Source organism: Myxine glutinosa, chromosome 1 (assembly GCF_964187855.1).
Source record: "Myxine glutinosa chromosome 1, kmMyxGlut1.1, whole genome shotgun sequence".
In the NCBI taxonomy this organism is placed as follows: Eukaryota; Metazoa; Chordata; class Myxini; order Myxiniformes; family Myxinidae; genus Myxine; species Myxine glutinosa.
The window spans coordinates 372,159,601-372,184,244 of NC_136261.1; the positions used below are offsets into that span (position 1 = coordinate 372,159,601).

Here is a 24,644-nt window from a genome sequence, read left to right on the forward strand (position 1 = left end):
CCACCTTCCACCTTCTTTTTCCTTGTTTTGTAGATTGCCATTTTGCCTTCAGCAACCAAAAAGTTCGCTAAAGCAGTTTCAGACTTATGCACAGCAGAAATAGGATAACCACAAATAAATTCAACAAAAGAAAAAGGAAGCCCCATTTTCAAAATATTGGCATGCAAGAACTTAAACAAAGGAACAAGTCTTCTGCACCCAACATACGCATGATAAAGCGTTTCATGACTTTCACAAAAGGGGCACACTTCAGAAATGTCATTTGAAAATTTGTGCAACAAAATGTTATGAGGAAGAATCCAATGCGCAAGTCTCCATTGCAGGTCACCCGTACGCTTGGAGATTGGGGGTGCATATAGACTGCGCCACACAGGAGTAATAGGTGAAGGAGCTGACAGGTGCTCTCTCCACTGAACTCCAAAAGGGCCTTTTACAAAATCGGCAAAAATAAAGCGCACACAACATTCATGCAACGCCCCTTTCTCAATGGAGCTAAGGGGTACAAATTTTCCATTAAAATTCAAAAGCAAAACAGGGAAAGCGTATTGGTCAAGCAAACCCACAGGCTCAAACAGGCTCCTGAACTCTACTCCAAGATTATTTGCTGCTCTTGAGACAGCAAAAAAAATCTGGCCAATAATCCTAATGGACCTGAAACCAGAGCTGGCAGAAATTTCGTGAGCAGACTTCCATCTTTCTCTTTGAAAGTCCAACAAATTATGGACAGAGAGAAGATCTGACCCCACAAAGTACTGGACAAAAGTCCTGGAAGAAGGAATGGCTGAGAAAAGGTGGTTGTAGAAGATAGGTTCGTTGAGGAATGTCGAGGTGGTAATGGAACCGGCCTCACGACGCAACGACAAGGCTTGCCAGGCCTTGATCACACTCTGCATGTACAGAGGAAGTGATGAGACATCGATCTTTGGGAGATCAAGCAAAAACAGTTCGCGACCATATCCCAGCCGACCTGCTTGCTTTAGCAAACACAAGGTTAAACTCTCCCAATGCATGGGGCTGTAAAGAAACTTCTTCACAAAAAGGAGGCGGAAAGTCATGAGCCTGCTGTTGACATCAACGAGCCCTTGACCCCCCTCATTACGTGGAAGGCTGAGCACGCCTGGTCGGAGCCAGTGTTTACCACCCCAGAAAAAATCAATTAAATGTTTCTGGATGGTTTTGATGAGCCATTTTGGTGGCTGTAAGACCATAAACCTGTGCCACAGGGTAGAAGTGACCAAGTTATTAATCACCAATGCTCTTCCATGGTAGGATAGATTGCAAAGAAGCCCTTTCCATTTTTGTAGCTTGGAATGCACTTTCTCAATTAATCCGTCCCAGTTTTTTTGAATGCGTCGGGAATCACCGAGGTGCACGCCCAAATGGTAAACGCCATCATTCTTCCAGGACAAATTTCCTGGCAGTGGCGGGAAAGCAAAACCTGAAGGTAGTCCAAAGAAGGTGGCACAACTCTTTGACCAGTTCACCTTGGCCGAACAAGCAAGACTATAATTATTGAGAGCTCTGATTAACTCGGATACATCATCTTGAGACTGTATTGTAGTGCAGATGTCGTCTGCATATGCTACAACTTTTATAGGGGGGGGGGCATTAGGGGAAACGGAGAAACCCAAAAATTTCTCGCGAAACCGAACTAAAAGAGGCTCAATGGCAAGAATATATAGGAGGCCAGACAAGGGACATCCCTGCCTTATACCCCTTGAAACAGAAAAAGGAGAAATCAGTTCATTATTGACTTTCACCAAACTATAAATATTATGATATAATAACTGGATGCATGATATAAAGGTGGGACCAAACCCAAAACCCTTCAGAACAGCAAATAAATATTTGTGATCTACACTATCAAAAGCATGTTCTTGGTCTATAAAGACGAGGCCTGTGCTCTTGCGTAGGCAGTCACACACGTCAGAAATGTCACGAACAGCACCAAGATTGTCATATATTGATCGTCCAGGCACGCAACAAGTTTGATCGGGGTGGACAAGCGAGTGGACGACGGATTTTAAGCGTGAGGCAAGGACTTTGGAGAATATTTTGTAGTCGGTGCACAGTAGGGAGACTGGACGCCAATTCCGAAGTAGCTGAGTGTCCCCTTTCTTTGGTAGCAAGGACACAACTGCTCGTCTGCAACTTAGGGGGAGCTCCCCAACTTGTAAACTTTCTTGGAGCACTTCCAAAAGCTCAGTTCCAATAATGTCCCAAAAAGCTTCATAGAATTCACGAGGAATGCCATCCAGTCCAGGAGATTTACCAGTTGGTACACCGAAAAGCGCGCACCTCAATTCCCCCAGGGTAATAGTGCTCTCCAGCGAGACTCGCTGCGATTCACACAACTTGGGCAATGGTTCAACAAAGGTATGTGCAACATCTAAATCAACTTCTTTAGCACACAAAAGAGAGGAAAAATAATCACTTACTAACCTTCTAATAATTTTAGGTTGACTTACAATCCCACCATCTGGTGATTGCAATCATAGCATCTGCTGTTGTGCTTTATTCTTATTCTCCAAGGAGAAGAAATACTTAGAAGGAGAGTCAAGAAGTTTTAAGTTTTTCATTCTTAGCCGAACCAAAGCCCCTTGTGCCCGTTCTTTAACAAGGCGATGAAGCAGCTCCCTCTTGCTTACAAAATCTTTGTATTCTTTTGTGCTGCTACTCAACTTGGTAGGATTTGCTTGCAGTTCTAGAATCTCTTTTTCAAGTTTAGAAATCTTAAAAAGATTATCCCTCGAGTGATAGAGATTATATTGTTTACAAAAAATTTTGATATGGGTTTTTGCAATATCCCACCATTGCCTCCTGCTCTGGAAAGTGTTTTTCCTAGCATGGAGAGACTCCCAAAAATCTCTGAATGCATTACAAAAATGCGGTTCTTCAAGCAGTTCCACATTGAGGGCCCAATAGGCACTCGTATGAGGGGCGGAGGGAAAAATCAATTTTAGAGAAACCAAATGATGATCCGAAAAACCAGAGGGAAAAATCGCCGTTGACAAAATCAAATTCCGAAACCCATTATCGATATAAAATTTATCTAACCGAGCAAAGGAAACTCTGTTATTAGAGGCTTGGCACCATGAAAATTGCTTAACCCCAGGGTGCTGTAATCTCCACCCATCAACCAGGTGATATTTTACTAGTAGAGCCGCCAAATGTTTTGCACTCTCAGGGTGAGGTTCTATGCCATTACGGTCCAAAGATTGCTCTAAGGTACAATTGAAATCACCAGCTAGGCCGACAAGACCACCAAAATCAATTTGGGCTAAACATTTATCAAGAAGGGAAAAAAATTCTTTTCTTTGAGAAGGGTCACTTGGGACATAGGCATTCAACAATGTGATCTTATGGCCTCCATAAGAAAAAACAACAAAGGCCAAATGACCTCGCCTGACTTCATGAAATGCTATTTGGCTGGATGAGATTCCTGGTCGAAACCAGAAAGCGACTCCAGCTCTAGGACAATCAAATGAACTGAAAAACCAAGAACCTCTTATTGTATTCTGCCATTCGGCTGAACAGGTATCCCCACAACGTACATCTTGCAGAAAGGCGATGTCTACATGCCTTTGCTCCAATAATACCCGTAAATGTGTCTTCCGTATAGGGGCACGGCCCCCGTTTATGTTTATACTCGCAATAGATAAAACCATAACGAGTTTTAAGACTTTATCAAGTGGCAGATCATCGAAGTTCTTTCCTTGCTACGGAAACAATTTTTTTCAGTCTGTACACCTGCGACTCGTTAGCACCATAGGCTGTCGGATCGCTTATGATGCGAGATGCAGTGACTTGGAACTTGTCCAATTGTGGGAAAAAATCAACAAGTTTTATCTTTTTCCGAAAAGTATTATGAAGGAATTTAATTACTTCGGTAGGAGAGGGGGCATCTAAGTCCTCGCAGTCCTGTGAATCCCCAGCTGCACCCCCTATCTCATTAGGATCCAAACTCGAACACGTGTCGTCCGAATCGCACGACTCCTGCTCGATAACGCGGTCCTTTACCTGTACAGGTGCATCGGACACTGGCATTGGCTTAACGAAAATCAATTCGTCAGGTAACGGATCATTCTCCGCAACCTTAGTTACCTCTTCAGAGGTTTCTGGAGTACCAGGTACACCTATTGTTTGACTGCCATGCCTAAGCTCATCATTTACTGATGTACAGTCTGCAGAAGGTTTACCTCCACTTGGAGCATCACCTGACAAGACGTGTTGCTGCTCCATAGCCTCCTCCTCACCAGGAGGAGGAGGACCGGACTCAGCACCGAGGAGGTTCGGACTACCCTCATTCCTATTGAGTGAGACCCTCTTCACAGCGACTGCTTCAGCATATGAAACAGGCTCGACTGTACCTGAACCTTGGTGCCTTCGTTTTCCTCGTGTAACAACACAAAAGCCGCTCGTATCCTCGGTTTGATTTTCAGCAGTTTCACCTGGCTCTGTGGGAGCCTCGTTACCTGGCACAGGTTCACTTTCCTTTTCAGACTCCCCCCTTGGCTGTTCGGGCACGCTACTGGGACATTCGTTTTTAACATGTCCGTGCTGACCACATTTAAAACATACCAAGGTCTGTGACGTAGCAAACACCCGGTATGTATAGTCGTCGTGTTTAATTTTCAACATCACCTCCAAATTGCGAATTCCCGGCTTTAAAATAATAAATAATTGACGCCTGAAGGACAGGACATGTTTTATCTGCTGATCCTTAAATCGAACAGGAATGAAAGTTATTTTCGACACAACGTTACCATACTGCTCCAAAGCAGTCTTAATCTGCTCGTGTCGGATAAAAGGTGGAATATTAGACACAATCACTTTCACCGAAGGTGCATCCAACGGTGAAACAAACACGAAGATATCCGGCTCGACAGTCAAACCGGTTTCGACGAGCTGCGTCACCATTTCCTCTTTCGAGACGAAGATGACGACGCGCTGATTCATCCTCGAAGCAGCAATTACATTGTGCGTACCGATACATTTACCGACACACAACACGATCTGCTCCACCGTCACCTCGGAAGGTGGTGTGCACGGCAAACCATTTTTCCGACTCAACTTTTCCAAACCGGAAAAATCCTCGATGTTCGCCATGGCCACGGGCGTGGGGAAACACTCGATACCGTGAAGCAAACAAGCAACGCGGGATCGAGTGCGCTCTCTCACTCTCAAACTCGCAAGAAATGAAACGTATAGATAAAAGAGTAAAGAACAGAGCGGGAGAAAGGGAGGGAGGCGGCGCTGCCACACGGCGTGCACCACGAGAAACGCCGCGCAGCAACGTTCTCTGATTACACACGTGCGGCCGCACCAGAGAGAGAGAGAGAGAGTGAGAGAGAGAGAGTGTGAGAGAGAGAGAGGGAGAGAGTGTGAGAGAGAGAGAGGGAGAGAGTGTGAGAGAGAGAGGGAGAGAGTGTGAGAGAGAGAGGGAGAGAGTGTGAGAGAGAGAGGGAGAGGGTGTGAGAGAGAGAGGGAGAGAGTGTGAGAGAGAGAGGGTGTGAGAGAGAGAGGGAGAGAGTGTGAGAGAGAGAGGGAGAGAGTGTGAGAGAGAGAGGGAGAGAGTGTGAGAGAGGGAGAGAGTGTGAGAGAGAGAGGGAGAGAGTGTGATAGAGAGAGGGAGAGAGTGTGAGAGAGGGAGAGAGTGTGAGAGAGAGAGGGGGAGAGTGTGAGAGAGAGAGAGTGTGTGTGTGAGAGAGGGAGAGAGAGTGTTTGTGAGAGAGAGAGGGAGAGAGAGAGGGAGAGAGTGTGAGAGAGAGAGGGAGAGAGAGAGAGGGAGAGAGTGTGAGAGAAAGAGGGAGAGAGTGTGAGAGAGAGAGGGAGAGAGTGTGAGAGAGAGAGGGAGAGAGTGTGAGAGAGAGAGAGAGAGTGTGAGAGAGAGAGGGAGAGAGTGTGAGAGAGAGAGGGAGAGAGTGTGAGAGCGAGACAAGAGGGAAAGGGCCGGTCCACGGGGACCGATCAGCACTTGATGAATCCGGGCAGCAGGAAGAAAGGGGAAGATTTGACCCACGACTTCCGTTGGGGGGTACAACCATCACGTGTCGGTAGAAGTTGTGGTATATGGTGGTGTCGTGTGTATAAATATATAAATAATTAATAGTTGTGTGTTGTTGGTGGAGACGGTAGTCTGACAGGATGAGGATGGAGTCTGATGTGATTCTTTGGGGTTTTTCACTCCAACAATTCAGAAAACCACGTCCCATGACTTTTTCTCTCATCCCAAAATCATGAGATATACGTCATGCCCAGATATTGTTGTGAATATGTGAGGAATGTGAAGGAAATAAATGCATTTTCATCAAACACTAAATTAGAAAAACAATAAATGTATTTAATTTTATAAACATTATTAACAAATCAACAATCAGATTGTAAATACATTGTTATAATCACAAAGTAAATAATCAGAATGGAATGAACGAACAAAACGGAATGAACGAAATCATTAAAATGAGCAAAACCGCCCGGAGTCACCAACACCATAAACCCAAATCGCGGGTTTAACGGGGTCCAGGAAGTTCCCCCTGAACACGTGCAGAACCCGCGAGTCCCCGAAACACGTAAACTCTCCCTCCTCACAATCCAACAAGAACCCAAACCGTTCAGGATCCCCCGGCACGGACAGTTGGGTTCTTTGATTGTTGTGGACTGTGTAGTATTTGTTTTGATATTTCAGTAAACACCAAGACTCGGGATTCCCTCCTAACATGCACTCTTCCCCTTTCCTCCCTATGGAGTTTAAACAGATTCCGATTCCCCACAAACTACTCGACCTCACATCGACCTCCCAGTAATGACGACCCGAGGAGAAACTCTCAGACGAAAGAACTTGTACACAACGATCAAACCGATCAGGATGTTCCGGGTACGGATTGTGGGTCTCGGTTCGAGTCGCCGTCCTGAGATCCCGGGAGATCTTGATCAGTCGATGTGCAGAGTTTGGGTCCAGACTCGGGGTCCGTCCATCTGTGGACACGACGCGGGGTCACAGACTTTGTTAGACAAACGGACAGAAACAAACATTAATCTCTTTTATAACATTTGAAATATTAAATACATTATTAATTTCACCTTCTTTACGAAACACAATTCACCTTTCTGTACCTGGTTAGGAATCCCCGACCATCCTCTTGTTCCCATATAACAAAACCCTCCCCCGACCATCCTCTTGTTCCCATATAACAAAACCCTCCCCCGACCATCCTCTTGTTCCCATATAATAAAACCCTCCCCCGACCATCCTCTTGTTCCCATATAACAAAAGCCTCCCCCGACCAGCCTCTTGTTCCCATATAACAAAACCCTCCCCCGAACATCCGGATATTTAATTTTCGCCTTCGTTCGATTTTCTTTTAAAATAAAAATAATGACGTTTCATGGAAATTGTAACATCTTGTGAATGGGTTATGGGGTAACATAAACCTGGTGTTACCTTAACGGTCAAGGTGGCGGGTTTAACATCTTAAGGTCCTGACATTGAGCACCTGTCGTACCGTTAAAATAACACCTGGGCCCGGTTGCTGGAAGGATCTCACATATTTATCCACTGGAGAGCTTCGAGCAACCGGGTCCAGGTGGGCTGACTCAACCTGTCATCCTTCCGAGGTGGACCAGGTGAGTACCAGCTTACTGGGAGTAATAAACCATTCGAGTATCCTGCGTCGGAGTGGCGACCTGGTCAGTACTGCACTCCTTAGCCAATGAAATGGCGTGAAAGGAATTTTATTGTTACCTCCAACCAACGAAGGTGGACCGAGGTTATGTTTTCTACCCTGTCTGTTTGTGTGCAGGATATCTCAGAAAGGTATGGACGGATTCGGACGAAATTCGGTGCACCGGTGGGGTAGGTAACAAGAAATAAATGATTCGATTTTGGTGAAGATCCGGATCCGGATACGAGAATTATTTTCGGGATTCTTCTTCATTGATTGGTGGTGGTTCAGATGCAGCCTGTGGCTGTTTGGCTGCATCATTTTCTGGAGACGTGACGTGCACTGATGCAATGCCCCCATTACCAGTCGGCAGGTACTCATTTTGCCCACCTTAAAAGGATGACAGGCTGTGTCAGCCCACCTGGTGTTCAACATCATGGCAGGGGCTCAAACTCAGGACCCGATCATTTAAAGCCAGCCACCTGAACCGTGAAGCCAACACCAACCTCACCATTGAATGATCGGGCGAACAATGATATACAGCACGCTATCTCAAAAAGTTATGGACAGATTCGGACGAAACTTGGTGGATAAGTTGGGTGTGTGACAAGGAAGAGGTGATTCGATTTTGGTGAACGTTCGAATCTGGATCTGATCAGTGGGACAAAAATGGAATTAATCAGCCTGGTATGCATTCTGCCAGGGGTATGCATTCTGCCAGGGGTATGCATTCTGCCATGGGTATGCACTCTACCAGGGGTATGCATTCTGCCAGGGGGTATGCACTCTACCAGGGGTATGCACTCTGCCAGGGGTATGCACTCTACCAGGGGTATGCACCTGTTACGTGGTCCCCTCGGTGACTACCTGGTCTCGGTGACCCCCGGACCGTGAGACGAACTTCGCCAGAAAGTGGTATTATATATGCGCGTTCGCAACGCAATCCCTAGGAATTCCACCCAAGAGAAAACTGATTTTCAATGATATATTTCAATGGTAAGGATACCATACAATTTCAATGATACAATCAAGGATATATTCCCCGAGCAATCCACCATCCACAATTCACACTCAACAATCAATCCCCTAGATGATTAAGATGGCCATCTTACATACGTGTGTCCCCTTTTGTACTCACGATCCCCTTTGGTCTCTGTCCCTCACAATGTCTCTGGGCCCCTCCTGACCAAGATGATGGTCGGCTTCGCCGCACTCGGGCGGTTGAACGAACCCCGGGTGGACGTTTTTCCACCGGGCATGTATCGTACCGGGAACCAAGGTTGCAGCCCCCTCTTGGCCACGCGAAGCGGGTACTGTACAGCAGGCAAAAGCCACACGCCGCTTGCAACGCGTGTTAGGCCCCAACGTGCGACCCGTACGCGTCTTTGTGGACGGTGCCGCGAACGGTGCCAGACGCTGGGTCGGTGCACGGCCCCACGGCAGCTTGACGTGTCCACCGGGCAGGTACCCGTCCCGGTAACTCCTCTCGCCAGACGGCTTGGGAACGCCGCTTTTCCACACGGCTCAATATCGATCCCACCTCTCGTCGGAGCGGGGCAAGGAAGAAGAATCCTCGTCGCTTCTCTCGACCTCGTGTCTTTCTTCTTCCGTTTCCGGTCTCTTTTTCCAGAAGGGCTCCTGACCCTCCAACCACAACAACCCTTAATCGACTACACATTGATAAACAAAGACCTGAATAGTAATTCACATACATTCCCCTAAATATGTAACACTCCCCCCCTTCAAGAAAGAAAGTTTGAACCCAGCGAAAACTTTCTTTGCCGGCCAACTTGGATAAACAAACCAGATAACTCAACCCCCCCCCCCACATTATCAGTTCCCCCCAGGCACAGTTATCACTTAAAAATAAAGCAACAAAATTTCACACAACCCCCAGAGATTTTCAAAGGTAATTCACTCTGGACAAAGCACCAGCAACGACATTGTCCCTGCCCTTTACATGTTCAATTTCCCGTTGGACTCCTGCCAAGCCAATCTCCATCTCATGACCCTCTGACTTTGACTGTCAGTTTCTTGTGAATGAAGGTTAAGGGGTTGATCAAAGATCCAAAGTTAAGCAACTCGATAGCACTTTTTCCGGGAGGCCAAGCCGAGTATTCACTACATGGATGCCTTTAGGAACGTGGAGTTCACGGTTAGTCCGTGCAGGAAAGTTCTCTACATGGGCGCCTTGAGGAACGTGGAGTTCACGGTTAGTCCGTGCATGAAAGTTCACGACATGGACGCCTTTAGGAACGTGGCGTTCACGGTTAATCCGTGTAGGAATCTTGGCTCGGCAGCTCCGCTGCATTCAGTGCTTCAGCTTTTCAGAACTTCCCTAATAATTATGGTGGGACCGCTTGTCACTGTAGTCCCATGAATAGCGGTCTCCTTCTCGGCCACTACTTTGACAATCCTTCCTTCGGGAGCTGCTGTAACTCAGGGAGCCTCCATAATAATATTGATTGCGGCCACCACCAAAACTACCGCCCAGTTGTACTCTCCTGTAGACCTCTCGACGCCTACGAAATGCCTTCCCTACTGTTATGGTCCGACCCTCCAAATCCTTGCCATTCCAATTCTTCTCTGCCTCTCTGGCGTCTTTTGTGCTTGCAAACGTGACAAAGCCGAACCCTCTTGACTGTTGCGTTTCCCTGTCTCTTACCAACCGCACTTCCACCAGCGGCCCATATCTGTTGAAGACAGAGGTCAGACCTTCTTCCTCTGTTTTGAAGTTCAGTCCCCCTACAAATAACTTGGTACTTTTGTCGCCATCCCGAGCTGGTGTGGTGTTATTTTCCCTGCTGGGCTCTTTACCAACCCTCAGGTTACCATAAACTTGACCCCCGGCCAAATCATTCCCGATAACCACAGATACACCCTCTACAGGAAGTGTGGCTTGTAAACCGACGGTGACCGGTCCTGACACCAAATCGGACTCCAAATGGATGACATGAAGTGGAGCACTAACACCGCCCCCGATCCCCTGTAAACGAACACTATCCCCCGTTGCCGTCTCCTCGGACCATGGCAAAATGCCTTCAAGCATTAAAGATTGATGTGCTCCTGTGTCCCTCAATATCCTAACCGGTCTCCGGTTAGTCGAGGCTCCATCCAGTGACACAAACCCCTCTGAAATAAATGGTTGGTAACCCTTTTGATGGCGATTTCTCACAATGGCCATTGCATTTGGAGTCGTAATAGTCGGACTCCGCTCTGGGTCTTCCCTTTTCATGCGGTAACAACTGGACATCAAGTGTCCAGGTTTCTTGCAAAAAGCGCAAGTAGGCCCGGAGGAAAAACTCGTGGTCTGCCTCGGGCCCCCCGAAATATACGTTTGTCTTGGGCCCGCATCCCTCTGATTTCGAACAGGTGGGGTATCCGCGTTGTCCCATAATCCTCTCGAGGCCGCCGCCATGTATTGTCGTTCTCCGCACCTGCTGTTCCCCACCTCCCCTGCGGAGATCTAGGCGAGGAGTTAGGTTCGTGGACCCCTATTCGGTGGGTTAAGGCATAATCATCTGCCATGGTGGCTGCGTCCCACAACTTTGGTACTTTCTTTTCCTGCAGGTACACTTTGATGTCCTCGTGGACACACTGCTGAAATTCCTCCACCAGGATCAAGTCACGCAATGTTTCGAAGTCTTTCCCGACTCCTTTTGACTCACACCACCGATCAAACATGTTTTCTTTCACTCTGGCAAACTCCACATGGGTCTCACTCTCCCTCTTCCTGGCATTCCTGAATTTTTGCCTGTAAGCTTCCGGAACCAACTCATAGGCTTTGAGGATGTGCTTCTTCAGTACCTCATATTCTGCACATTGGTCCATTGGTAGCGCCGAATAAATCTCTTGAGCTTTTCCCACCAGCACACTTTGCACGAGTATGGTCCAGGCCTCCTCCGGCCAGTTTAATTGTCGAGCCACTTTCTCAAAGTGTGAAAAAAATTTCGCGACTTCCTTTTCACTGAATGGTGGAACCAGCCTCACATGTCTGCCCACATCCCAGGTTTTCTGGTTAGGTGTCGACCCCGTCAGCAAGGGTGGTGCCTCTCCCCGTTCTCTCATTAACTCCAGCTCCTTGAATTTAATTTCTTGCTGAAGCTCCATGTCACGTTCCTTTAATTCCCTTTCCGCTTTTCTCTCCTCTGCTTCAACGTCCCTTGCAGCTCTCCGCTCCTCTGCTTTTCTCCCTTCTAACCTTTCCTGGAGTTCTCGTTCCACTCTCCTTTCCTCTGCTTGTTTCTCTTCTCTCCTCTCTTCTGCTTTCCTTTCTTCTTCTGCTCTTTCCTTTTCTGCTTTCCTTTCTTCTTCTGCTCTTTCCTTTTCTGCTTTCCTTTCTTCTTCTGCTCTTTCCTTTTCTGCTTTCCTTTCTTCTTCTTTGATCCGTTCCTGGCTCCGTAATTGCAACTCCAGTTTCCGGAGCTCAACGTCTTCTGGTTCTTCGGGTAGCCACTCCCAGGCTAACTCGTCCCATGTTCCTAATCCCACCATAGATTGTATCACCGTGGCCTGCAACTCTGCCTTCCTCAAATTAGTTCGGACCTCCAAGTTAAAATGTTTGGCCAATTTCAAGAGGTCCGACTTTAGTAAAGCTCGGAACTGTGCCTCACTCGGGGTTACCGCAAAGTTCTGTGCCACAAACGCCATGGTGCCGATAGTTAACACCTGTTAACCTTCACCCAATACTTTACCCCCAATTCCCCAAAAATTTACCAATTAATACTTAATTAATAAATTTTAATAAATAAAAATATTATTTTATTATTTTATACAATTTTAGATCCCGGACGTAGACCCAATGGCGAATCCGCAAATCGTAATTTGGACGAGCCCCCAATTCTGTTACGTGGTCCCCTCGGTGACTACCTGGTCTCGGTGACCCCCGGACCGTGAGAGGAACTTCGCCAGAAAGTGGTATTATATATGCGCGTTCGCAACGCAATCCCTAGGAATTCCACCCAAGAGAAAACTGATTTTCAATGATATATTTCAATGGTAAGGATACCATACAATTTCAATGATACAATCAAGGATATATTCCCCGAGCAATCCACCATCCACAATTCACACTCAACAATCAATCCCCTAGATGATTAAGATGGCCATCTTACATACGTGTGTCCCCTTTTGTACTCACGGCCCCCTTTGGTCTCTGTCCCTCACAATGTCTCTGGGCCCCTCCTGACCAAGATGATGGTCGGCTTCGCCGCACTCGGGCGGTTGAACGAACCCCGGGTGGACGTTTTTCCACCGGGCATGTATCGTACCGGGAACCAAGGTTGCAGCCCCCTCTTGGCCACGCGAAGCGGGTACTGTACAGCAGGCAAAAGCCACACGCCGCTTGCAACGCGTGTTAGGCCCCAACGTGCGACCCGTACGCGTCTTTGTGGACGGTGCCGCGAACGGTGCCAGACGCTGGGTCGGTGCACGGCCCCACGGCAGCTTGACGTGTCCACCGGGCAGGTACCCGTCCCGGTAACTCCTCTCGCCAGACGGCTTGGGAACGCCGCTTTTCCACACGGCTCAATATCGATCCCACCTCTCGTCGGAACGGTGCGAGGAAGAAGAATCCTCGTCGCTTCTCTCGACCTCGTGTCTTTCTTCTTCCGTTTCCGGTCTCTTTTTCCAGAAGGGCTCCTGACCCTCCAACCACAACAACCCTTAATCGACTACACATTGATAAACAAAGACCTGAATAGTAATTCACATACATTCCCCTAAATATGTAACAGCACCCTCACAGGGGTATGCACTCTACTAGATGTATGCACTCTACCAGAGGTATGCAATCTAGCTGGGGTATCCCCTCTACCAGGGGTATGCACTCTACCAGGGGTATGCACTCTACCAGATGTGTGCACCCTACCAGGTGTATGCACCCTACCAGGGGTATGCACCCTACCAGATGTATGCACTCTACCAGGGGTATGCACTCTACCAGGGGTATGCACTCTACCAGGGGTATGCACCCTACCAGGGGTATGCACTCTACCAGATGTATGCACTCTACCAGATGTATGCACTCTACCAGAGTTGTGCAATCTAGCAGGGGTATCCCGTCTACCTGGGGTATGCACTCTACCAGGGGTATGCACTCTACCAGAGGTATGGAATCTACCAGGGGTATGCCCTCTACCAGGGGTATGCACGCTACCAGGGGTATGCACCCGACTGGAAGTATGCCCTCTACTGGAGGTATGCACGCTACCTGAGGTATGCCATCTACTGGAGGTATTCACTCTTGCATGGGTATTCACTCTGATGGAGGTATGCACTCTACCAGGGGTATGCCTTCCACCGGAGGTATGCACTCTACCAGAGGTATGCTGGAGGTATGGCCTTTACCAGGATTATACATTCTGCCTAAGGTAGACACTCTACCAGAGGTATGCACTCTGCCGGTGGTATGTCCTCCACCAGGGGTATTCCCACTACCGAGTGCCCTTGTAGTTATTAGTTAACAGTGGCACTGCGTCTGCGGCACAGCCACACTTCCAGAAAATGATGCAACCAGCACCCGGGTGGCTGCACACGAACCACTCACGTCTTGTTGTTCATCATAGGCCTAATCTTCTTCAGAGGGCATATTTCTGCGCTGCCTCTATCAATAGCAATGATTCGTTCGGCGACCATCCGACTGAGTTTTACTTCCTGTGACATCCTTTGGTATTATAATTCTGATAGTTTGAAAGGATTCCACGAAAACTACGTAAAACGACATTCCTTTACAAAAGAATAGGACCGGGGTAGGCGTGGCTATGACGGTCGTTCAGCCTGATGGAGGCGGGGCCGCTGGACACATTTGCCTCAGTGTCGGCGTTGTGCGTGATAATGTGGAATCAAATGATATCAGCAGAAATATCCTGCCTCGGAAATGCCTTGTTTTTCAGTGTTACATTCATGAAAATAAAATAATAGCTACACACCGGCATCGTACACGGGACACGTGATCACGAACCTTCCAGTCACGGGTCAAGGCAAAGCGAACCACGTGATCAATAACCATCTCGAGTCACGGTTTCTCGGCGGCAGATTCGCTACGTCGGCGCATCAGTGATGCCGTTGTGCAGAACAGGCTGAACAAGGGATCAACTCGAACTCTGAATTGAATAAATATTTGAATTGACATTTCGTGTTCCTTTCATCTTTGTTTTGGCATACTGCATTGACTGGACTGGTCAATGGGCAACTAATCGATATTTAAATATAAAGATCCTAGTTTCCATACTCGATTAAACCTGAACCTTGCTGTGCACGTGCTCAGATAAAAAAGCGTGTCACGTGTGCAGTGTGTTTGACTAACGTCTTTCTGATGATTTTTTTGTGACTATTTTTGTCTGGACAGAATCTACTCAAGTATTACTGAGGTCTTCTGATTTCTCAGAACCAGGATTTGGATACTACAGATAAATACTTATATCTTGTCTTGATAAAGTTCTTCAATGATGTTAATTTTACAAAACTATTATCAGTGTGTGCTGGCACTTTCGACTCTACGTACTCACGTCGGGATGACGCGGAAAAAAAAAAATGTTGGCCCCACCCACAGATACAAAACGAAAGTTGGAGTATGTTTTCGTACTCTCATCGTAGTTTGTTGAGGATAGTTGCAGTTCGAGTGTTTAATAAGTTTTGTTGACACTTCAAGTAAGCAAAACAGTAAAAACCACGAGAGTGTCTTTCACGTCCAGCCATTCATAAATTCCTCTCGAGAGGCTCCGCCCCTCCCCTCTGTTCTCACCCTATTGGTTGGAGGGAAACCACAACAGTTATTTTGGGCATTTCTAAGTGCAGTTCATTGTGTGGCCTGAGGCTGGATTAAGACATTACTCTTTGAGAAACGAGCAATAAGACAGAGCTGCAAGATACAGTCAGGCTTACGTAAAACAATATAGGAACACATGTACAGTGTTTGACATTGCTGATTAAGATACACTGCCAGTCTAAAGTTTTAGAACACCTCAATTTTTCCAGTTTTTATTCAAATTTATGCAGTTTTATGTCTCAATGTACTCTGAAATTAAGCATAGAACAAATAAACAATTGGAGATAACAAAAAAAAAATCATAGAATCATTTTGTTTAACAAAATTTAATTTAAATTTTTGACTCAGCAAAGTATCCACCTTTTGCAGATATAACCGCCGAACACACTCGTGGCATTCTTTCTCCAATGGAAATCAAATATTGTTTGGGAAGTTTTTCCCAACACTGTTACAGAAGTTCCCACAAATGTGTTGCACTTGTAGGTTGCTTTGCTTTCACACTTCTGTCCAATTCATCCCAAACCAGCTTGATGGGGTTTAAGTCTGGAGACTGTGCTGGCCATTCCATGATTTGAGGCCTGGCCTCTTGTTCTTTTCCTCGAAAGTAGTTTTGACGTCGCCTGGAGGTGTGTTTAGGCTTTCACACCTGGACAACCTGCAGGTGTGTCCAGTCTTCAGTAGTCCACTGGCGGTGCTTCGTGGCCCAGGCAAGCCTCTTTTTCTTATTTAGCCATCTTAGCAATGGCTTTCTTACTGCCACTCGACCTGTCAAACCTGCAGCTCGAAGTCTTCTCTTCACAGTTGAAACTGAGACTTGCTTACTTCGACCAGTGTTAAGCTGTGTTTGAAGCTGTTGTCCTGTGAGCCGCCTATCACGCAAGCTGTTGACTCTCAGAAACTTGTCTTCTGATTCTGTTGTGGCTTTGGGTCTGCCAGACCTCTTCCCCTCAGTTTCCTCCAGTTTCCAATATACTACTTCCTGCAGTGCAATATTGTCCAAATAATGCTTCGGAGGGTACAATAACAGTCTGTTAAAACACTGCTTTTATACAGACAGGGGGTTTGTAATCAAGTAATCAGCAGAGGTTGGGACACCTGTACGAATTGTTTGCATCAACTTTCAAGGCTTAATTTACTTACATTGCTGCAGAGCAGCTGTAAGTTGTTAACCCATTACTTGTTCCCTGAAGAAGGCCTTTTTTTTTTTTTTACAATATAACTGCGCAATTTACATTATTTTCCAGTTTTTGCTAACCTAAACTTTTTTTTTACCTCGAGCAGTTTACTGCTTACATTTCTACCATTTCAGGTTATTCACTGGATATTAAACTGCGTAAATTTCAATAAAAACTGGAAAAATTGAGGTGTTCTAAAACTTTTGACCGGTAGTGTATCTTGACACATTTGCTCCAAGATTGGGCACCAAACCATTGTGTTATTCCACATTGTAAAAAATAACAGAAACAAGCGAATAAAAAAAGCCCACAGAATCTTGTTTCTCACAGTCTGAGAATCCTTTAGGTGCGTTTTTGCAAACTCCAAGCGGGCTTTCATGTGTCTTTCACTGAGGAGAGGCTTCGGTCTGGCTACTCTGTCATAAAGCAGTGATGGTTGTCCTTCTAGAAGTTTCTCCCGTCTCCACACAGGATCTCCAGAGCTCAGCCAGTGATCATCCGGTTCTTAGTCACCTCTCTGACCAAGGCCATTCATTCTCCCCCGATTGCTCAGTTTGGCCGGGCGACCAGCTCTCGGAAGAGTCCAGGTTGTTCCAAACTTCTTTCATTTAAGAATTATGGAGGCCACTGTGCTCTTGGGAACCTTCAATTATGCAGAATTTTTTTTGTAGGCTTCCTCAGATCTGTGCCTCGACACAATCCTGTCTCTGAGCTCTGCAGGCAGTTCCTCTGACCTCATGGCTTGGTTTTTGCTCTCATATGCATTGTCAGCTGTGAGACCTTATATAGACAGGTGTGTGCCTTTCCAAATCATGTCCAATCAATTGAATTTACCACAGGTGGACTCCAATCAAGGTGTAGAAACATCTCAAAGATGATCAAGACAAATGGGAGGCACCTCAGCTAAATCTCAAGTGTCATAGCAAAGGGTATGAATACTTACGTCAATGTGATATTTCAGTTTTTCCTTTTGAATAAATTTGCAAAACTTTCTAAAATCCTGTTTTCTCTTTGCCATTATGGGGTATTTAGTGTAGATTGATGAGGGAAAAAAGGAATTTAAACGATTTCAGCATAAGGCTGCAACATAACAAAATGTGAAAAAAGTGAAGGGGTCTGAATACTGTTACAGACGTGGCTTGGATGTTATTTACCGAGCGGTTTTATGGTATGACCACGTCTGCACAAGTTACCCGATTGTGCCCGAACGTTGACTAGTCGCGCGATGCTGGCTCAATAAGAAAAAGAAGACACCCGGCTGGATTACAATAACACAATACGACACCAATGTTTCGATTCTCAAGACCTCCGGAGGAGATTATATTCGTACGGAAAGGTCAGATTACAGGGGCTAGAGTTCTAATCACAGAAAGACAGGCACTTAGACACACTCTTATATTAACCCCGGACAGACGACAGACAAACGGGACAACGGCTGACTCACACGGGGGTTGATGACAGGAAAGCGGGTATCGATGGCTCCAGGTCCTCCTGGGCTCGGGGCAGGGTACAGTACGGTCCGGTCCGGTCCAAAGATGCGGGGAGGTATCGTCGCGCTGGGGGTGGCGGTGGCTTCTCTCTCCAAGCTGAGGCGCATCTCACGTCACATCCGGCGCGGGGCCGCGTATATCCGGCGGGGAGTGACACGCCCTCGGCTCGTTAGCTCCGCCCCAGATGGAATCGGCACGTTGCTTCTCATTGGGTGCGTGGGGGGGTTACTGGCTCCGCCCCTGACGAGGAGCTGACAGCCAGCCCCTTCGGGGTAACGCCGTGGAGCGCATGCTCATGGCGGGTAACCGAGCCGGTGTGAGGACGCACACTCCCCGCCCCTCTGTTGTTGTAGTCGTAGTTGTAGTTGTAATTGTTGTTGTAGTTGTTGTTATTGTTGTTGTTTGGGGAAGAAGATGGGAGGAGGTATGGGAAAGGTCCTAAACTCACTACTGATGCCATATAATCACATTCTGGTGCAACGAAGAGTCATAATTAATGGAAACGAGGCCTTAACTGACATAGATTAAGAATAACTAGGAAGATGTCCGAAAGTTGTCTACGTGTGGTGCGGTGGACCTGGGCACGACATTTAATGGGGGAATAAGGGGAAGGTCGGCTCTACTGATTGTTGTTTACATGCAATGGGACTAGGGAATGGGGGATTGGGGAAAGTTGGGGAGTATTGGAGAAAATAGGGGAATATTTACAAGCGGATATGGAGGCCAAATTCCATATTCGCAACATTGCACCCTTCTCTACCCTCGGGGCGTCCCGACCCGATAAATTTTTACCTACTTTAGTGTGGCACGCAATGTAGTTCCCTCTACTATTAACTCTACCCTGAGTGCGACAGTTTTACAGATATTCACAAATGAGTAAATATGTCCCCCTGCGACGTTGCACCCTTCTCCTCACAGAAACACACCCACAGGATAACCGAATCCGGAAAGAATTCTCAAACTAAACATACAGCCGGTAGGGAGCATTATTTACAAGACTACGCTGCTATTTACACTACGATCCAGGACCTGTTTTTGGAGGAACACATGCAGATGTTATGCATAGAGAGAGCGCGCTTGCCAACATCGATACACCAACCCACGAGTGCTCTGTGGCCGACGGCCTTTAATAACGTGCAGAGCACCCTTCCCGAGCATCAACAGCACCACCCCACCACCAATCGGTGCAGTCACCATTGTTCATTGGAATAAAAATAAATTCGACAACCCCTAACCCTGCAGGTGTCTCTTGCTCTTCTTGTGGTGCACTTGGTGGTGTTAACTATTAGTGGTTCACCTGTATGGCATAGGTGCCACGTTGATCCATAGGTCCATCCCCGGGTGGTGCTTGGCCGCAAACGAACTGCGGTCCATTGTGGGTGGCCACAAACATTGCGGTCCATATGGTGTATCGATCCCGGCAGCAAACAGCGAAAGTGCAGGCCCACAACTGCGCAGCCAGCACCTCTCTCTCCTCTCTCTCTACCCCAAAGCCAGATCCTCGGAGGTGGGAGACAAAAGAAGAAACAAGTGAGTAAGGTGGTAAGGGCGCAAAAATGCACGCAATGTAAGGTGATGCACACTGGGGGCACATGGGAACCAGGTGAGACAGGTACGTTCCTATCGTACGCCCCCCCCCACCAGGTAACCTACATGGCCCCTCCCTTACCCCTTACTGTATCCACAAAACACAACACTACCCATAAACATCTACTTTACAAATCAACAAACATCCCTACTGTCTTCCCCGTTCCTCCCATAAACCAAATTCGTCTTCTCTCCCTCCTAACCAATCAAATTTGCCATTTTCAACTCAACATCATAATTTGCCATCTCCAACTGCACATCAAAATTTGCCATTACCAATTCATCATCAGTCCCTCCTAGGGAGGGAGAGATGGAATCACCCCAATGTCTCATCCACGTCGTGATGCGTCTCACAAATCCACACAGCGATTCATCTCCTGCAACAAAACAAAGAAAACACAGGTGTGGAGTCATCATCATCACCACAGGTAAGTGGCTGCGTATGGTGCGACAGGTTCTTCAATCCTAACTATTTCCTAAATGACTTTAACAACTTTACACTACCCGGGGTCTTTCTCCGGCCAAACCATTGGCCCTCTTACTCTATGGGTTCTAAAAACCAATTCCCATTGGCCAACCTGTGGTGCTTTTCAATTTGGGGTCTCACTCCCCCGATTCATCTCCCGGTGCCCTCGCACAATTTCTGGGCTGCGGCGTGTACCTCTCCCAGTGGGTCTACCCACCTGCACACCTCCACCACTGCAGTTGCCTCCGAGCTTACCTGCTCCTCACCCTAACCTAACTACCTGGGGAAGGCCCTCTGGCTCTCTCCCCACTCGGTGCCCTCTCTGGCACTGGGCTACCCGATCCATACCCGATCCACTCCTGACACCAATTGTTATAGATCGCGGACAGATGTTATAGACCGAGCGGTGGTGTAAGACCGCGACCTAACAAAACTCACCCGATTCACCCAGACTTTGGCCGTATCGCACCGTAGCTGCCCAATGAGGGGAAAAGACAAAAACGACGAATGCAAAGAGGAAAACGAAGGCAAAGAAGTTGGAAATACTACTAAATTTATTTACTATGTACACACATAAGCAAGAAGAAAGCAGGCACGTTTATTTACAGGCACATGAGACGCAGGTGACACAGTGAAAATGATTAGCTTATGCAGACTTGACTTAACTACCCAGGACAGCACAAACGAAGACACTGACTCACTCGGGGAATGCCAGGAATGGCAGAAGGTGGACGGCTGGAGGTGCACGCTTGGTGGAGCCAACACGGAGCTTGGTGGAGCCAACACGGAGCTTGGTGGAGCCTTGGTGTGACGGGTTCTCTCTTCTCTGTAAAAGCTCAACCGTCTTGTCTCTGGTAAAAGCTCAACTCTTCCAGTCTCTTGCAAAAGCGAATCTCTCTGACTCCTCTCCACGGCTTGGGCTCCCTTGTGTCTGCCGGTAAAAACTCATCTCCTTTGGCCACACCCCTGCCTTGGGTTATATAGGCCCCTGCCCCTCAACCTTTGCGAACCTCCCCGACCGCTCTTCCTCCGCCCTCTGTAGCCAAACCCCTGGCTCATGGTTGGTCGAGCGGGGCTGGTTCACTCCTCCCCCTCTATGACGAGGTGGAGACACGCCTTTCTTCCCTGACTCGAGCCTCGTGGTCAATGGCGGTTATTGGAGGGGAGGTGATTGGGAATCGAGGCTCAGCAATGACGAGAGGGGATGTAATATGGCAATCGAGGGTCGGCAATCACGAAAGGGGGGATGTGAAGGAAATGGGGATTTTTGGGGATGGGAATGGAAGGGGATCTATTCTCTTTCACTGGTGCAATGGAGTATTTCAATTAATGGGAGACACAGCCTTATCTTAAAACACAGAATAAGATATAACTATCGAACATGAATATCCTATGATTGGCTGACGTGTATGCTTGTGGACTATGGGACGCCCTTTTGATCTTACACAGCTCCGGAGGCAAGAGGCACAGCACAACAACAATAATAATAATCATACAGCACACAATAAAAAAAAATATATGCAGTCCTCATATCCACAACACTGCACTCTCCTCCTCTTAGGCACGTCCCGGGCCTACAACTTTTAGCTTTAGCGTGACACGTAGGTGTAGTTCCCTCTATTTTTAACCTGACCCTGAGTGCGACAGTTTAAACATAAATAAATGTGTCCCGCTGCTCCATTGCACCCTGCCTAACAGACTTTCGCCCACAGTTAACCGAATTGCGGAATGGTCTTCAAACTATACACTGACGGTGGGGAGCATTATTTACAATGACTCTGCTTTTATTTACAAAACTAACCCAGGACCTGTAATTGTTCTTTCTGGGGGGAGGACAGTCTGCTCTGCATCAATGCACCATTGAAGCACCCAAAAACGCACCAATACAAGCACCATTTTTCAATGAATAAAATAAAACCAACAAACCCAAACCCTGCAGGTGATCTCTTGCTCTTCGGCTCCCTCTGCTGGTTATTATTATTTCTTCCAGTTGTTGTCATTTTCATTTGCTTTGCTTACTGGCGGCCTATTTGCAATAGAGCTTGCCCAAACGTGTCCATTTTATTTATTTATGGCCCACAGGGCCGACTAGTGTGGTTCACCTGTGGGGCATCGGTGCCCTGTGGCCAAGGTCCGCCAGCAAGATTTCGGGCCCTCATGGCCGGTTCCAGCAGAGGGGCCATGCCCCAACCCATGGGGTCCATAAGTGGTGCTCGGCCACAGACATGTGGTCCATAATGTGGTGCATCGATGCAGACAGCTGGTTCTGGGAATTTTGGGCGCACAATGGCCGACCCACGCACGCTCCCCTCGGCGCCCAACGGCGCTCAGGTCCTCATGTGGGAGACAAAAGGGGGGACAAGACAGATGAGCGAGGGGTAAGGTCTCACGGGTACACATCAAAAAGGCAATGCAAGGCGAAATGCGTACGGAGGGCGAAGTGAGAAAGCTCGTCCCTACCGTACGTCACCCCCCTGTCACCTAGCCTACCCTTGCCCTTACCCCATATGTACAAAATCTACACATTACCAATTCGTCACTACTGTCACGTCTTCCCCATATTTCCCCTATACCAAATTCGTCACCACAATCCCTCTACTTCAAAAATTTGCCATCATCAATTCATCATCAATCCTCATAAGGAGGAAGAGATGGAATTACGCACAATGTCACACCCACGTCATGATGCGTCTCACATTCCAAACATTTGCACAGTAAAAATAATTAAACATGGCATGGTGTGGAGTACCTGTCACCTCAGGTGAGTGGATGCAGATGGTGCGAGGAGATCCTTCATCCTAACTATCCTCTAAATGATTTTAACACACTTTACACTACCCGGGGTCTTTCTCTGGCCAAACCATTGGCCCTCTTACACTATGGGTTCTAAAAACCAATTCCCATTGGCCAAACTGTGGTGCTTTTCAATTTGGGGTCTCACTCCCCCGATTCATCTCCCGGTGCCCTCGCACAATTTCTGGGCTGTGGCGTGTACCTCTCCCAGCGGGTCTACCCACCTGCACACCTCCACCACTGCAGTTGCCTCCGAGCTTACCTGCTCCTTACCCTAACCTAACTACCTGGGGAAGGCCCTCTGGCACTCTCCCCACTCGGTGCCCTCTCTGGCACGGGGCTGCCCGATCCACACCCGGGATCCTCAGGCACCCACTTACAACTACCGGCTCCCAGAGCCCACCTGCGGCCTCACCTGGCCGACATCCTCACAGTGGTGGAGTGCCCAACCAACTACACACACTAACAGGCTACACGCCCAGCCATTTCCACAACACTAATGCACCCATTCACAACACCATTCTGCAACCGCACCACAAATGCCAATTTCCAACCACAATTTACCTATACCCTCTACCTAACACTTACACTACCCGCCCCGGGTACTCGTGAAAGGGGTCCACTCTTCCCCCATCCACACCTTCGCACCATCCACTCCACTCCACAATTTCCACCATACTCACTCCACGACCATCCATTCCAATACTCCATACCATTTATTCCATACACCTGTCTTTCATTCACCTGTCGTTGCACACCTGTGCAATCCTACCTGGTGCCACCTGCACCCTCCTCCTCTTCCTGGACCAGTTGGTCAACACAACACACAATCACCACTACTCCCTCATACACTGCTCCACACACCTGTCCAGTTGCACACCTGTGCAATCACACCTGTTCAATTCTCACACACACGGCATCATCTCAGCTAACTACTCCCTTCTGAAACTTGCGCTTCCCAGTCGTCCCTTTAAACTATTGCGCTCCCTCGTCATTATAATCCACACTAATCTACCTGCGTCCCCACTACAGGTATCAGTCACTAACTAACCTTAACGTTACCTAATGTCAATCTCTTCTAGATCCCTACAATATAACCTAACCCACCCGGGCTAGTTTTCACTGCCATACACCCCATAAACTATAGCTCCTTTGCCCCCACCTGGGAAGGGTGGCAGGGATGCCAGCCTTACCCACCGGGCCCATCGCTCACTACCAATTTTGCACATCAAATTTCAACAAATCAAAAATTTGCCAATCACTACTCATCATCTGCCAATCATTACTGCCAATCCTTTGCCAATCATCAAATTTTGTTTTTCTCTAATTTTGGGTCCAAAACACTATCACTATCACGATCACCATCATCACAGTCCGCTATATCCTAGCCTCGGTGCGTCATGACATCATTAAACTCGGCTTCGTAAAGCCGAGCAATGAATTCGGGTGGTTTGGTTGCCTGCAGGTTGAATCCGTCCGGCTTTCGGTTCAAGGGAGGTGGTTTGGTTGGACCGAGATTCCACGCACCATCTCGGCGCGGCACCTTGCGGTCCCGGGCCCGATGGCTCCATCTCCCCTGGTCGGAACCCCGTCCCCACGAGGGGGCACCGTTCCGCTTCCTCCCACTCGCCCTCGAACCGGACCGGTCGCCTCGCCCGACAAAGCCCGGACTCGACCGTGCGGGGCGGGGCCAAGCCCGAA

The 24,644-nt window shown here is 47.8% G+C and overlaps 1 protein-coding gene across 1 annotated transcript in view; it reads right to left on the bottom strand.

Moving 5' to 3' along the window:
• Positions 1 to 6,340: 6,340 nt before the first annotated feature.
• Positions 6,341 to 24,644, bottom strand: part of LOC144889538 (tripartite motif-containing protein 14-like) — a 31,830-nt gene continuing 13,526 nt past the window's right edge. Inside the window, exon 4 of the mRNA XM_078770178.1 lies at positions 6,341 to 6,978. Coding sequence (XP_078626304.1) covers positions 6,458 to 6,978 — 521 coding nt within the window. The 3' untranslated portion in view covers positions 6,341 to 6,457. The remainder of the gene's footprint in view (positions 6,979 to 24,644) is intronic.